General features: G+C 45.8%; 1 protein-coding gene across 18 annotated transcripts in view; it reads left to right on the top strand.

Annotated features, from left to right (window-relative positions):
- The window catches only part of Cacna1c (calcium voltage-gated channel subunit alpha1 C), a 604,243-nt gene that overhangs the window by 495,648 nt on the left and 94,081 nt on the right, over positions 1-14,514 (top strand). For all 18 annotated transcript variants that reach the window (XM_028753516.1, XM_028753517.1, XM_028753518.1 and 15 more), the window contains 3 exons: positions 3,547-3,707; positions 4,683-4,908; positions 14,009-14,216. In XM_028753516.1, coding sequence (XP_028609349.1) covers positions 3,547-3,707; positions 4,683-4,908; positions 14,009-14,216 — 595 coding nt within the window. The remainder of the gene's footprint in view (positions 1-3,546; positions 3,708-4,682; positions 4,909-14,008; positions 14,217-14,514) is intronic.

Below are 14,514 nucleotides of genomic sequence, written 5' to 3' on the forward strand. Positions count from 1 at the left end.
TCCCTGTTTTATCACGTAATTTCTATATCCTCCATGCATATGTAAACATACAAATAAATTTACACATTCTAATAAACTATTACATTTATTATATAGTAGGAAGTGTTGCCAGGGAAACCAGCTGTCAAGCGAAACTATATTTGAAGAGTAGGAGATATACAATTATCCTTAAATACTTTCCCTGGATAGTAATTACTCCCATCCCCGCCACAACCCAAATCCATGTGACTCTCCAGAATGACTCTGTGCAGGAGAAGCCACATTTAACAGAACCGGCAGAAAGCAGTTCTAGACCGGCATGATGGCCCAGACTTTACAACAACCCACGTCCACAACTTCTAAATGGGAGAGAAATGGCCTTGGTCAGATTCTCAGCATTAAACTGCATCCAAGTCAGTTTCTACCTGTATAGGTAAAAGCAAGCTTGACTGCTTTGTAGTCTGCATAGCTACGTTATTAGTGGTCTCCACAGTATAGGATTGTGTCTATTTTAAAACATATCTTTGCAACTAACATGTTTTTATTCTCCTATAATATTAATAGTCATAACCATAGGAAGAAGTAGAGGTATATCCTGATAACATGGGACTATACGGTCTCAAGTTCTGGCAAACACAAAAACTCACCTCTCACTATGGCTACCCGGGACTCTGTTCTAGCCTCCTGTTCCTCCACATGTTCCCATATCCTCACTCTTGCATGGGACATGGCTAGATGTTTCAAGCACCCTGAAGGGCACTTGCAGACTAATGTCTGACTGCACGGTATTTCTTCTGTGCATAGAGAATTCTCTACAAAGCATCCACTAAGCTAAGTGTCCCCTGCAAAGCTGGGGCATCCAGTGGAAGAGGTATCGGGCCAGAACATGGAGATGAATCTATTTGCCATAATAAGTCCCCCTGGTAGTCCTCAGGAAAGAATTCAAGTTCCTAGATTTCTCCTAGCTCTTCCATCTTCACTATAGAATTCAGTTAAGTCTTGGTAACAGGGTTTTCCCATGGAACAATAGGGAGAAAAATGATAGTGTTAGACACATAGGTGAAACCAAGCTATCCCAAAAGGCAATGGGTACATGGCGAGAACCATCCAGAGTTCTAGCTCCCTGAGACCACAAAATACAATCTGCCCATGGCACAGAGCTGGTTATGTTAAAAAAAAAAAAAAAAAAAAAAAGGTCTCCCTTAAGGAGTAGGGAGCTGAGTTTGAAGACCGAATATTTAAAATATACTAGCAGTCCTATGCCTCACATCTAGCATGCTTACACAGGGAACTATGTGACCCTGAAGGCCAGTTTTGGTTTTTCAACTGCTGTACCTCCAGAACAACTCTATAGAGAAATGACAACATGCTTCTATGGTTATCTCTGGCCAGAAGACTGCATATCTGGACTCATGACAGACTTACTCAGAATGACGGACTGTAGTTCAATTTTATTGCTCTAAAATAGAAGGTTGATCTTTGTATCCTGGCCCGGGATAGCACACACGCACACGCACACGCACAGCACGCACTTGAGAATTTTATTTGAGTATTCCGTATTATTTATTTTGAATCATGCTCTGGTATTTTCAATGTGTTCCTTTTCTCAGTGCCAATCCTGGTCTATCCGTGTTCCATCCACTTATGGACTGGGATGAGGTTCACAAGTCTCTGCTGCTGCACGGAGCTCTTACCTGCTTGCTTAGAGGCCTAGATAGAAAGGGACAAGTAGAAACGATCACATGTGTAGTGCAGATACCTGCGATTGTCTCACCAAGGTTCTGTTCGGTTGCTCTGGCCTGCTTTCCCACCTGAGCATGGACTCTGCATACCTGGTGATCTTTCTGCATACATGCCCAGCCACTGCCCTGAGCCATATTCTAAGTTAAATACCCCGCCCTTCTTAACAGCTGTCCTCCCTTCCCAGAACACCCATCTCCAACTTTTTGTTGACAGAGGATGCCCCCATTCCCAGACCAGAAGACAGCCATTTTGGTGCCCTGCCTGCTTTGTACCTTTCTCTGTTTTGAATTCCAGTCTTCCTTTGACTTTGCTTCCACACCTGCTGTGTCCTTGGTGCCCTTTGTATCACTGATAAAGTTTTCTTACATTATCCCTAATCTAGACAGCTGGAGTTGCCTTCTTTGTTCCTCCCTGATCTACAAGCTCACCGTGTGTATGCATCTGTTGCTGTCTGGTTTTCTGAAATCAAATCTGATTGTGGGGTTCTTCCTGTGGTGGGTCTTGGCCTGGTCGCCTGTGGTCCAACTCTCTACACTCCTCCATTGCATTCCAGGCAGCTGTTAAATATGTCGTCCGCTGAGTCCCCAGCATACAACAGTGAAGCCCTCTCTCCTAGAGTCATAAAATGGGAGTCTTTCCTTGAATCATCCAGCTCAGTGGTTCTCAACCATAATTACACATTAAAACTAGCTGGGGAATTTAGAAAGTACCAGTGCTATCTTTTGGGTATTTGAATGTACCCAGCACCCAGTTCATCAGTTGAAAATCAGATTGATCTGACAATGAGGTGAGGTACCAGCTGAGAGGTGACTGGCTGGTGGTTAAAGCTTTCCTGGGTAGTTCTGTGCATAGCCACACTTGAAAACCATTGACAGAGTCCTTGACCAAGAGTGCTGGAGAATGCTATGTGACTATAGCAGAGCTTTAGGAGTTCTGTGTATGTGTCGGGTGGAGGAGGGGGTGTGTCACCATTGTTCGAAACTAAAAATCTAAATGTTTGTTGAAATCTCAGAAGATACTACTACCCCACAGTGTAAAGAATCTCTGATGCAAATCAACCTCTTCTTCTGCTTGGTGTGGCCATAAGGATCCAGTGGGAGGGGCTGGGATAGGGAGAGCATCACCCTGTCTCTGCCTTTCTGGGATACTGGACAGGTTGTTCAACCTCAGTGGCCTTTAGTTTCCTCCTCAATATCAGGTAACACATGCTTGGCAGAGATACTTAAAGACTTTTGGAGAAGCCCTGAGATGTTCCTAAAATACCTACAAGGCCCACAGAAGGCTTTATTCATAGTAACCATTTACTAGTTCTGTCACTGCCACTAGAACAGTGACTAATTCCTCCCAATACTTGCCACACTATTTCTGATAATACATTTAAAATATGCTTAAGATAGTTGAAAACTCCTTTTTCTTTCAGTACTAGAGATTAAGACCAAGGTTTATATGTGCCTGGCTTTACTGCTGAATTGTATTTCCAGCTGAGAAAATAAAAGCCATTTCACTTGTTGGGCAACTTCAAGGTCATGCCAATGGCTTGTATGTGATGTTATCTATGTTCACAAAAATCCTGTGAAGTTAGCCCTGCTCTAGCTGTTTCTAACTGAAGCTTAGAGCTGGAGGATGGATATACGCAAGGCCACATAGATAACTAAACAGTCGAGCCCAATTAGCTTGGAGAGATCTGATCACTCCACCATTGGGTTGTGTATGTAGTAAGGCCAAGCCAGTATCAGGTGAGATGTCACCTGGTGGGGATGCTGTGGGCTAGCAGAAGTTTCGATCTCATTGCCAACCTGTCTTTCCCTCCTTGGCCTTTTCCAGCCGCTACTGGCGCAGGTGGAATAGATTCTGCAGAAGAAAATGCCGCGCAGCAGTTAAATCCAACATCTTCTACTGGCTTGTGATCTTCCTGGTGTTCCTCAACACCCTCACCATTGCCTCCGAACATCACAACCAGCCTCACTGGCTCACAGAAGTGCAGGGTGAGCAGCCCCTGGCTTTGTCCTAGTCACTCTTGCTAACTCTGCTCTGGGTCTTGGGAAGGAACTAACAGCTGCTGGGAGGTTGACAGGAAAACAGTCAACCGATGCTTCTTGGCCAGTGCCATGCTGCAAAGTCCAAGGACTTGGAAGGTAGCAGGCCCCATATTAAAATTCAGGCTCTTCTTATCAACAGATGTGGCCCTTCAAGCACTTGATGTGCCTCTCACCATCCCCACCACAGTTGTCATTGAGTCCCAATAGCAGGACAGGAGCTGTTGCTTATCTGGCTATTTCAGACCCTCAACAGCCAACTTCCTTGAATCAATTTTCAATTCCTCTGGTCCTTCTGTTGCCCTATGTAGCTCTACCCAGGCCATAAGAAGATAAAGACAAGAATCAAACAGAGCCTGGAGAAGAGACAGTAACCCTAGGGGCCACCTAAGGCCCTTGTCCTGCCTGGACCCCTATGAAGACACACACAACCCATGTCTAAGCATCTCATCTGGGATTGTGGCAGATATAGCTCCAGTTATGGGGATCTTGAGAGGAGGCAGTCTTGTGGTAACAAGATACAGCACAGATAGCCTGGTCCCAACTTTGGCTATTGGCTTGGATGGTTCCCTGACCCCTCTAAATCTCCTGTCTCATCTCTAAAGGCTTGGGTTTAATAAAAAACAATAGGAAGCCTCTTGAATTCCTATGGGGATTAAGGAGGACAACATATGCTAAACATCTGATGTGTAGTAGATACTTAGCATATGCCTCTGAAGATGGAAATTGGACCTGATTGTTCTCCCAGAAGTAGCTGGGAGAGGTCTCATGGGAAGGAGGGGGAGGGATGGATTGGGAAGAAAGGAGGGTGGGAGGAAGAGATGGGTCTTTTTCTCAAGCTATGACAGTGACTGATTTTTTTCTCCCTTTTCTCTTCAATCTTCATTCCTGACTTGAATCCCACCCCTCTTCTACACCTGTTAGACACGGCCAATAAGGCCCTCCTGGCCCTTTTCACTGCAGAAATGCTCCTGAAGATGTACAGCCTGGGTCTTCAGGCCTATTTTGTGTCCCTCTTCAACCGTTTTGACTGTTTCATTGTGTGTGGGGGCATCCTGGAGACCATCCTGGTGGAGACAAAGATCATGTCTCCCCTGGGCATCTCTGTGCTGAGATGCGTCCGGTTGCTCAGGATCTTCAAGATCACCAGGTATGTGGCTCCGCTTTTCCCTTTGGGTGTGAGACTCAGGAGAAGTCTTCTGGAAGGCCAGAGAGGATGAGGCTGGGAGAGGGAAGAGCTGCAATTTCTGGAATGGTCTAGCCTCTGATTGTATACAGCAAGCGGAGCTGTGGTTCATTTTGGAGGTGTGACACTCAGAAATGCCCTTGGCTTTGAATTGCTGTCACTCAATTTGGTTGCATTTATTCTACTGGATTGTTAGATAGTCGGCAGGTAGCCAGCCCGGTGGTTTTAGGAAAGCACTGGGACTGTCTCCTCCTCTCCTTGGCTTGACCAGCATTGATGTCAATTCAAGTGTAGTGTCATGAGATGGCTTTTGGACACTGTGGTATTATCGATTCTAGACCAGAAGAAAAGAGCTTAGTCGTCTTTATTGTTCCCCAAAATTGTAGACAGGCCCATTGTTCGAGATGCTATTCAAAACCAAATAGGGCAACAAAATAGCAAGGACCAGGGAGGACACTAAAACTGGGACTCTGGCACTCTTGGTGTGCCCTTGCTACTTTTCTCAATCCTGTGAGCAAACATCTGACAGAAGCAGCTTAGCAAAGGAAGGCTTTGTTTGGCTCAGAGTCCATCCAGGTAGGAGGATGTGGTACCCAGAGTGTCAGTTAAAACAGTCCATCTGCAGGACACATAGGGAGATGAGCTGCTGTCCGCTCATTTTCTCCTTTATATTCTCTGTGTCACTCCAGTGTGTAAATGGTGCTGCCCACATTCCAGGTCGGTCTTCCTGCTCATTTAAACCGCTCTCTGCAAAAAGCATCAGAGATATGCCCAGAGGTTTGCACCCTAAGTGATTCTAAATTTCCCCAAGTTAACAGTCAAGATGAACCACCTTGCAGTAGAAATGTGCGGTGAATGGTAACAGCAACTGTGAAAAACAGCTACTGTTTGTCAGTTAACCAAGAACAGGACTCCTGAGTGACCCAGGGACTTTGCTTATGGGTATTTACCCACAGCACTGCAGAATGATGTTTGTGCACCCACATTTATAATGACATTATTTATGAGCCAGAAAGCAGAAATACCCCCATGTGAGTGGATGGAGTAAAGGTAGTGTCTACATCCAACAGAATAGCACTAAGCTTTAAAAAGCAAGTTTTTATATGTGCTACCACGTGGATAAACTTTAGGAACATTAGGCTGAGTAAAATAAGTCATTCACAAAAAGCAAACAGACAAACAAACAAAATACTGTTTGATTATACTTATTTGACGTTCTTAGTCATAGCATTGGAATCTGAGGCAGAAGGCATGACGGAGGCTTAAGAGGGGAGGAGAGGGAGGAATGGAGTTACTGTTTAAAGATCAGGGCTTTAGGTCTATAGGATGTAAAGAAACATAGAAGTAGATGCTACACACTACTAATATTTAATGTCCTTGAACTGTAAGCTTAAAAGTGGGTGAGATGGAGATTTTGTATGTGTTTTCACACAATTAAAAAAATTAGGAAAAACTGGGCTGCTGAGATGGCTCAGTGGGCAAAGGAGCTTGCCACCAAGTCTGATGACCTAAGTTCCATCCCTGAGACCCACGTGGCAGAAGGAGAGAACTGAGGGCTCTCACTTGCCCTTCTCCACCCTGGCTGGTAACTTGCGGTCTTGTTCTCTGTCTCTGAGATGATCAGTATTTTAGCCTTCACATCCTTCTAGGCCTGGCTTAATGTAATATCCTCCAGTTCCCCCTACACTGCAAGACAGAATTCTATTCTTTCTTGTTACAACCATCGCTTATAATAAAAGAATGAAATTGACTGGGAAAATATCTGCGGGCCTCCCAACCCCATGAGCATCATTTATAAAAGTCTTTTAGACACCAATCTGGTTTTCAGTGTAATATATGTTGTATAAAGTAGACTGTGGTCGACTTACAGCAACGTGCTTAGGGCTCGCTGGAGGGAATCTTCTAGCCCTTCTCCAGATAGAAGTCCCAGATTCCGTAGGAGTCTGCATTCCAGGCAGCCTTTCGAAATAGGAACATTAAACTTGTCACTTGGATTGCGTTAGGAAATAAGGATGGAGACTGGAGCCTCTAGGTCAAGGACAAGTGTGTCAGAACTCACACAGGGTGTTCCTCTACATGAGTCACCAAGCCCTAGGAGGCATCTTAGCTGTCACTATTGTCGCACTTCTCTGGACAGCTGTCTGAATGGACAATGCCATTGGGACTCCAGTGAGACACACTTGCATACAAGTTCAGTGCTGGTGACCAGAGGTCTTGGTTTTCAGTCCAGCGAGTGTCAGCATTGCTGTTAGGAGATGACAGTGAGGTCGTGAGACTTCAACCGTGTATCAGGAACTCTGGCCATTTTGAGAGGCGGAGCTCTCAGTGAGCTCCCTGAGGATTCTAACAGCTCAAGAACCACGACCACTGCTCACACTGCACTGTCAACAAACAAAAATCAACAACAAAGCTTCTTCAACGTGTGACCAGTGGCAAGACATTGTTAGACATTCTCCAAGAGATGTGAGAAGAAGAAATGTACTTGCTTGATGGGGGAACCACACACAGGTGCCCCATGTTCGGCAGTGCTCTATCTCCATGTTTGGCTGGAAGATCCCAGTGCCCACACCCTGCACATACTCTACATGTTTCTAGTGTAAGGTTGGATGGAGACAGGTTCACAGGAAGCAGGTACCTCCTTCACAGGAAGCAGTTGGTGCTCTGCACAAATAGCCTGTCTTTCTTTAGCTTACCACTGTTCACTCTTGTATATTTGAATGTATACATTTCCAGATGGCTTGAGACTTGTAGACGTAACATCCTGTTAGACAGTGGAACTGTTCTGCTTGGGGACTTTTTGAGGCCTGAAAAATACTGTTAGTTCTTCTTGCACGGGGGCTGTGGGATGCCCTCTGGTCAAACCAAATTTTAAAATGTTGTTTCTTGTCAGTATGTTCACAATAACAATACACAAAACTGTTAAAAGAGAATCAATAGACAATCATGCCAAGATGTTATAACAGTATCTAGCAGTGATTTCTTTTCTAAAACAAAGCTGAAATGACAAAACCCAGATCTCAAACATGGAATGTGTCAAATTTATTTAAGAGACAGTGAAAACTTGAAAGTTAAAAATAGTGTTTATCAGACTCAAGAAAAGCAAATAAAGTCAGCAATCGTGTAACAAGAGACAGCATGAAAACAATCCTTTAGGTCCTATCTCAGGACTCAGACAATAAGACAGCCTAGCCCATCAGCTCTGTAGCTCACTGTGGTCCAGAGGATGTTCTGAGAGATTTTCTGCCTTTTGCTGCCACCAGTGGGATGGTTCCTAAGCAAGCAAGCTAGCACCAAGTTCCTAAGCAGTGCTACCTTGGGAAAATGACTTAACTCTCTTTACCTCAGTCATCTCATCTGTAAAATGGATCATCTTCTCATCCTCTCCGGTAATTGTGAGGCTGAGTTGCTCTGAGGGTTAGCATGGAGCTACCATATCTAACACGCGGTGTACCTTAAGGCATGTTAGCATCTAATATTGTTAGTGTTTCTACTGCGTTTGTTATAAACCGAAATACCCTTGTCATCTCCTGCTCCTCCCCTGAAGCTGACTCCCACATTCTCAAATGCACCATTAGACTGACTTGGAAAGATATATTCACCCTAAATCATGACCACATATGATAATAGTTCTCAACCTGTGGGTCACGACCCTATTGGCAAATTGTCTCCAAAAGGTATTTAAATTACAATTCATGGCAGTAGTAAAATTACCATTGAGAAGTAGCAATGAAAATAATTTCTGGTTGGGGGTCACCAGAACATGAAGAACTAAAGGGTTGCAGTGTTAGGAAGGTTGAGAACCATTAACATAAGGGCTCCCCAAAGCCCTATGTGAGTCCCACTTGTGAATCTTCCATGCTATAAAGATCTCCAGGTCTGTGCCCAGAGTCTGGCCCCACCTTCAACCTCCCAACTTTCTTTACTACCTTCTAAAGGCCTCTGCTCAGAAGCCCATGGAGCCTCCCACCTCCTTCAAGGCCACTAATAAGTAGGAATATGGTATTTGTCAAGTTCCCAGGCAAGAGTCTATGGAGAAGACACTCAGACCCAAGAGCCACATGCTGTCTTTTGCAGGAAGGAAGTTACTCCCTGGGATGGTAACTGTCACCTAGAGGAGCTTCAGAAGATGTATAAAGATTATTTGAGTATGCCTCCACAAGTTCATGATTTTAGGGGCCAGCTAGGTGATGCTGAGCAAATCTAATATAGAACCTCATAGAAGGACCTTTGTAAAGCCATCTCAAGATCAAGACCAGGCAGCCTTGGCATCTTGATTCCATGGAGAGGACAGAGAATGCTACTAGCAGGAATTGTGCCTTCAGCCCAAACTGTCCTAGCCCCTGACCAAGACAATCTAGAATTCTTTACAGCTCCTTCCAATGGACCAAATACCACTTTATACTCCTGTCATACAAGTACTTCTAGAATCTGCCACATCCTCAAGAAACAGGATCATGATTACTGCAGTTTTGATCCAAGGAGTCCCACTGTTGGGGTCCAGAGATGACCACTGCTGGGATCCCAATGGCAGATCCAGGGAGAGGAAAGAGAGCGGTTGTGTTTACTCAGTGCATGTATTCTGGCCCCCAGAATGCCTTGTTGGATTCTCATTCCTTCTTCTTCTGGTCTCCCTACCATAAGGCACAATCATACACAAACTTACTGTGTGAAACTCTACTTATAAACCCTCTCCTAGCAATAGGTAACTTGCCACCAAGAGCAATAGAATGTTTCCACACCTTAGAATGTTCTGGAAAGGTACCTGCAACAGTGAGCCCCTCTGGAACAGAGGAGTAGGATGGAGCACTGCAAAGCAACCGCAGCAGCTAGTCCTGTTGTTGCCAATATTGTTTATTCGTAGCAAGCTCAGGGGCTGTTTGACACCACAGTGAAGGTAAAGGGCTGCCCTGAGCTCTTTGAAGCAAAAGATTTCTGAGCTGAAAAGTTCTGAAAAGTCTCAGATCATTATAGAAGAGGAAAGCGAACTCTACAGAGCCCCAAATCCCAAAACAGATGTACAAAGAGAAACAAGAGGATGACAGAGTGTCCCAGAACGGAGGGCTGTGACTCAACCCAGGAGGCCAAGGGAAAAGGTAACAGAAGGTCAAGGAGTGAAAAAACTGAAGAAGGCTAGCAAGGCAGAAAGGCAAGATGAGGGGAGGGTTTAGGTAGAAGGGAACTCAATCAGGTCAGACTCCCTCAAGCAATACCACAGTTGAGGAGCAAACAGTGAGCCAGGGTGGGGGGTTAGGAACAGATAGGCCACACACATTGGAGAAAGTGGTGCAGCAGGAGAGACACAGATGATGGTCTGTGATGGGGCAGAGCCTGGAGGTCCCAGCTGTGCTGTGTGTGGACCCTGTCTGGGCCATTGTTCTGACCGCAGATGTTTAGGTCACCCAGGTTTTCTATGAGGTCAGCAGCTGGAGACTTAAGGACCTCTTCTCCAAAGCTCTCTCTGTTGGTGTGTGAGTTTGTAGTTCATGGTTTTGATCAGTTAGGATAACAGCTGGTTTGTCATTAAACCTTCTGGCTTGGCACCACCTAGCTTCCTGAAAGGGACAGTGGTTCTTGGGGAGGGGTTTGGAGTCCTCTGCTCAGCTGTAATAGCCTCGAGACACAGATCAAGAGAACTTGCAGGACTGAGGCCAGTCACCCTGTATCGCCAAAGCTGCTGACTGAATACCTACAGATCTCACCATGTTGTCCATGGTGAACCCCCCCCCCACCCTGTGCCACACTGTCAGCCATGGCCTGCTGGCCTCAGACAGCCAGATCCCTTGCCTCAGACCCACACTAATGTTCTTTTTTTTTTAATCACATTTAATGTAACATTTTATTAATTCTTTGAGAATTTCTTACATAATCAAATGCATTTGGATTGTAATTACCTCCCACTCCTCCCCCTAACTCCTCCTAGATCCACTTCCCAACCCCTCCCGCTCCCAACTTCATGTCCTGCTACCCATACCCCTGCCCCCATCTCACATGTCCACATAGACAAACACATGTCTGTGAGGCTCACTGCCTGTCCCTCAAGTAAGTACAAATGTGTTACATTCATAGTAAAATTCATTCATTCAACAAAATACTCATTGATCACCTCCTGTGGACCAAGCACAGTTAAGAGAATAAGAGAACCAAATGGCATATGTGACTCCCCGACCCTTCCTTACAGACCTCAATTCTGGTAGGAGAAAAGAAATGCTAAGCAAAGAAATAGATATTTGTCTGCTGGTGATATTTCTTTTAAAACTAAAGCTGGTATCCATCAAGTACTTGCTGTGTAAACCTGATAACATGAGTTCAATCCCAGAAGCCATGCAGAGGTAGGGCAGGGTGATCCAAAATGTTGTCCTCGACTGTCACATGTATATTGTAGTGCACCTATACACATACACACACACTCCATAAACACACAATAATAATAAATGCTAAGGGATACTGTAGAACAAGGGGCTAAAGTAGAGGTCAGGGAAGCTTGCCCTGAGACCAGAGGCAAGGACCGAAAGGAAGCACACGTACCATCTTTGGAGAGAGAACTGGGTAGGCCATTGGTGGAAACCAGGACCTGCTCAGCAGAGCATCTGAGAACAGGAGGTGAAGCAAGGCTCATATGACTGAAGTAAAAGAGGAGGGAAGAGAATGGGAGCCAGGCCAGAGGTCATGAGGGTTCAGGCTTTTCCACCAGGTAGGAGCCACCATGGGGGCTGGATGCAGCTCCCACTGTAAGAGGACTCTTGGTGTGGAGAATTACCATGGGGAGCCTGAGTTAAAGCAGAGAAAGTAGGTAGAAGGCTGTCCCAGAAGCCCCCATGAGAGCCTGTAGCTAACCGTAGGTGATGGAGGCAGTGGAAGGTGGCCAAAGTCAAGATTTGCTTTGAAGACAGAACCCTGGGATTTGCTTCTGTGAGGTAAGGTATGTGCAGTTTGACCCTGCTGTTCCTATTTCCTGACATGGAAATGGAGGTAGGCAGGAAACCTCACAAGTCATGATGTGGTGCATCTTCCTCACTACCCGAAGCCTAGACTTCCTATGATAGCTCCTAGGGTCAGGGATGCAGGCTGGAGCAGGGATTAAGAAAAGGTTTTCACTCTAGCTAGTGCTTGACCTTGCCCAGCCCCTTGCTCTCTGTCTGGCTCTCAGGTGATCTCCTCATGCTCCAATCCTCGACCACAAGGCCTTCCCCAGAGCTTCAGGCCTCAGGAGACCCTAGGGCAGGAACCGTTCTCTGTCCTGCCATGTTTCTTCCTCTTCTTCACCTGGTCTCTGTAGGATTCTCTGGAGTCCAGAGCCTCCTTGGCTGACACCTCTGAGTATCCTATGGCTCCCAGAGAGAGCTGAACCTCAGTTCAAGCCCTGTATGCCATTTCCCTCACTGCCCTGTACTTGATGGAGAGTAAGACTCTGACTTCCCGTGATAGTCTAACTCCACCTACATGCAGACACTCTCCTCTCTGTGTAGACAGTTAATACACTCCGAAGTTGCTGGTTTCTAAATGCCAGTTTACTGACAAGCACCTCATTGAGTGCTTGAGAATCGCTCAATCCCCAGCATCAGAGAGTGTGACTTCATGCTTCCTGTGGGACCTGAGAAGAAGCATTTAGGACATGGTGAACATCTGGGGAACCTTTGCTCTCCAACAGGTTTAGAGAAGTTGTTTCAAGTGTAATCAGGAAAGGTCTTCCAAACCCAAGTCTTTCTTGACTTCTTGCATTAAGCAAATCAGCTCTAACTCTGGCCTATAGGGAGTCAGGGAACCAACCTATCACACATCAGGGGTGTTCAGAGCAACCCAATCCTAGCATGTAAGGACTGACTCCAAAGTACCGAGAGACCACGGAAAGTGATGGAATCACTATGGTTACGTACCGCTCAGTTTGCAGGGTGATTTGCTGGTAAGAGGATGATCCAAAGAGGTAGCCAGGCCAATTGGATCCTGCGATTTGACTCAGAAAAAGGGATGAGTTTATGGGTTAGGATAAAAGTTACTTAATCTTTACCATAATGGAACTGGTATCTTAAGACAGTACCAAATAGTCAGATACATCTCCAAAGCCAGGGATTGAGTGTACAGCCCTGCATGCCGTTCTAATGGTTTTATCTTACTCCCAAATTATGCAAGAAAAAAAACAAGGGTTACCTTGTGTCAGTTATCACGGATAAGAGTCAACATGGCCATGGTCATGTGAAGTTGAACAAAAAATCTGGGTTATGGCTAGGGAGCTCAACTACCACAGATGTAACTCTGGTGGACCCTTGAAAAAGTCCTTACTCCCTGTGAGCAGTGACCTAATCAACTATAAACCTGAAGGATTCCCTAGAGGACTCTTGCCTGGAGCTGTCTCCAGTGAAGTGATGGATTAGTTGTAATCCAAAATTATCAGAATCCTGTGGGCTCTTATTAAAACTAAACATATCTAGGCCCAGATACAGGTCAGAGTTTTCGAAGGAATGACTTTTGAATAACCAACCATAGTGCAGCTGTTCAGTGCCATCACTAAGCTCCACCCACTCTCTTTACTTCGAGTAGCACTCTTCCTACCTACCCAGATTCCCGCTGGTAGAATCTGTTCAGACTGGCATTCTTGAGGAAGGGAATATGTTTTCTCTGTTAAAAACCAGAAGTGTTCAGGGTAATTATAAACTTAAATTATCTGTGTGCCAGACAGAATACTGAGCGCTGCTTTAAGGAGAGGAATGGGGTATGATCTTCCAGGCTACCTAACGATGTTCACACTCCTGTTACCTCCGTTTGTCTTGTTTTCAGACAGGAAGGCAGGAAATGGGGGAGAGCTAATGAGTTGTCCAAGGGCATCAGCAGCTGGCAGAGTGGGTGGGAGCATCTGGTCCCTGAGCCCTCTCTCCTTATTGTTGTAGCCTCTTACTGATGCTAAACTTACAACTCCACACCCTAACTGTGAGTCCCATTCACACCACTACCCAACCCCAGACCTGGAGCTACAGGGACCGGAGCTGTGTACCGGACCCACAGGGCACACAGGCGAGGGGTGGTGGAGGGCAGCAGAGGAGAGGCAGCTGAGCTCCCTGTGTGTCCTCAGGTACTGGAACTCCCTGAGCAACCTGGTGGCATCCTTGCTGAACTCAGTGCGCTCCATCGCCTCCCTGCTGCTGCTGCTCTTCCTCTTCATCATCATCTTCTCCCTCCTGGGGATGCAGCTGTTCGGAGGGAAGTTCAACTTCGATGAGATGCAGACCCGGAGGAGCACGTTCGATAACTTCCCGCAGTCTCTCCTCACTGTGTTTCAGGTATGGATTCTGCTGCTGTTTTCACTGGGAGGGTTATTCGGTAGTGAAGTCAGAGATGGGCAAGAAGAAGCCTTGGAAAGGTGGGGCGGTAATGGCAGAACCTTTCACCAGGCATGACACCAGCCTAGATCAGCCCAGGAGGGTGTTTTTGTCACGTCTTGTCTCTCAGCCCTCCATGGAGCTGTATAGGTGGGTAGGCTAATGATAAAACAATCTAATCGATCTATTTACAAATATTTGTGTGGCCCTGGCACCCATTAACCACATCCTTGCCACTGGAAGAATTACAGCTGGTCCA

This window comes from Grammomys surdaster, unplaced genomic scaffold (genome assembly GCF_004785775.1).
Source record: "Grammomys surdaster isolate TR1022 unplaced genomic scaffold, NIH_TR_1.0 125950, whole genome shotgun sequence".
Lineage (NCBI taxonomy): Eukaryota > Metazoa > Chordata > Mammalia > Rodentia > Muridae > Grammomys > Grammomys surdaster.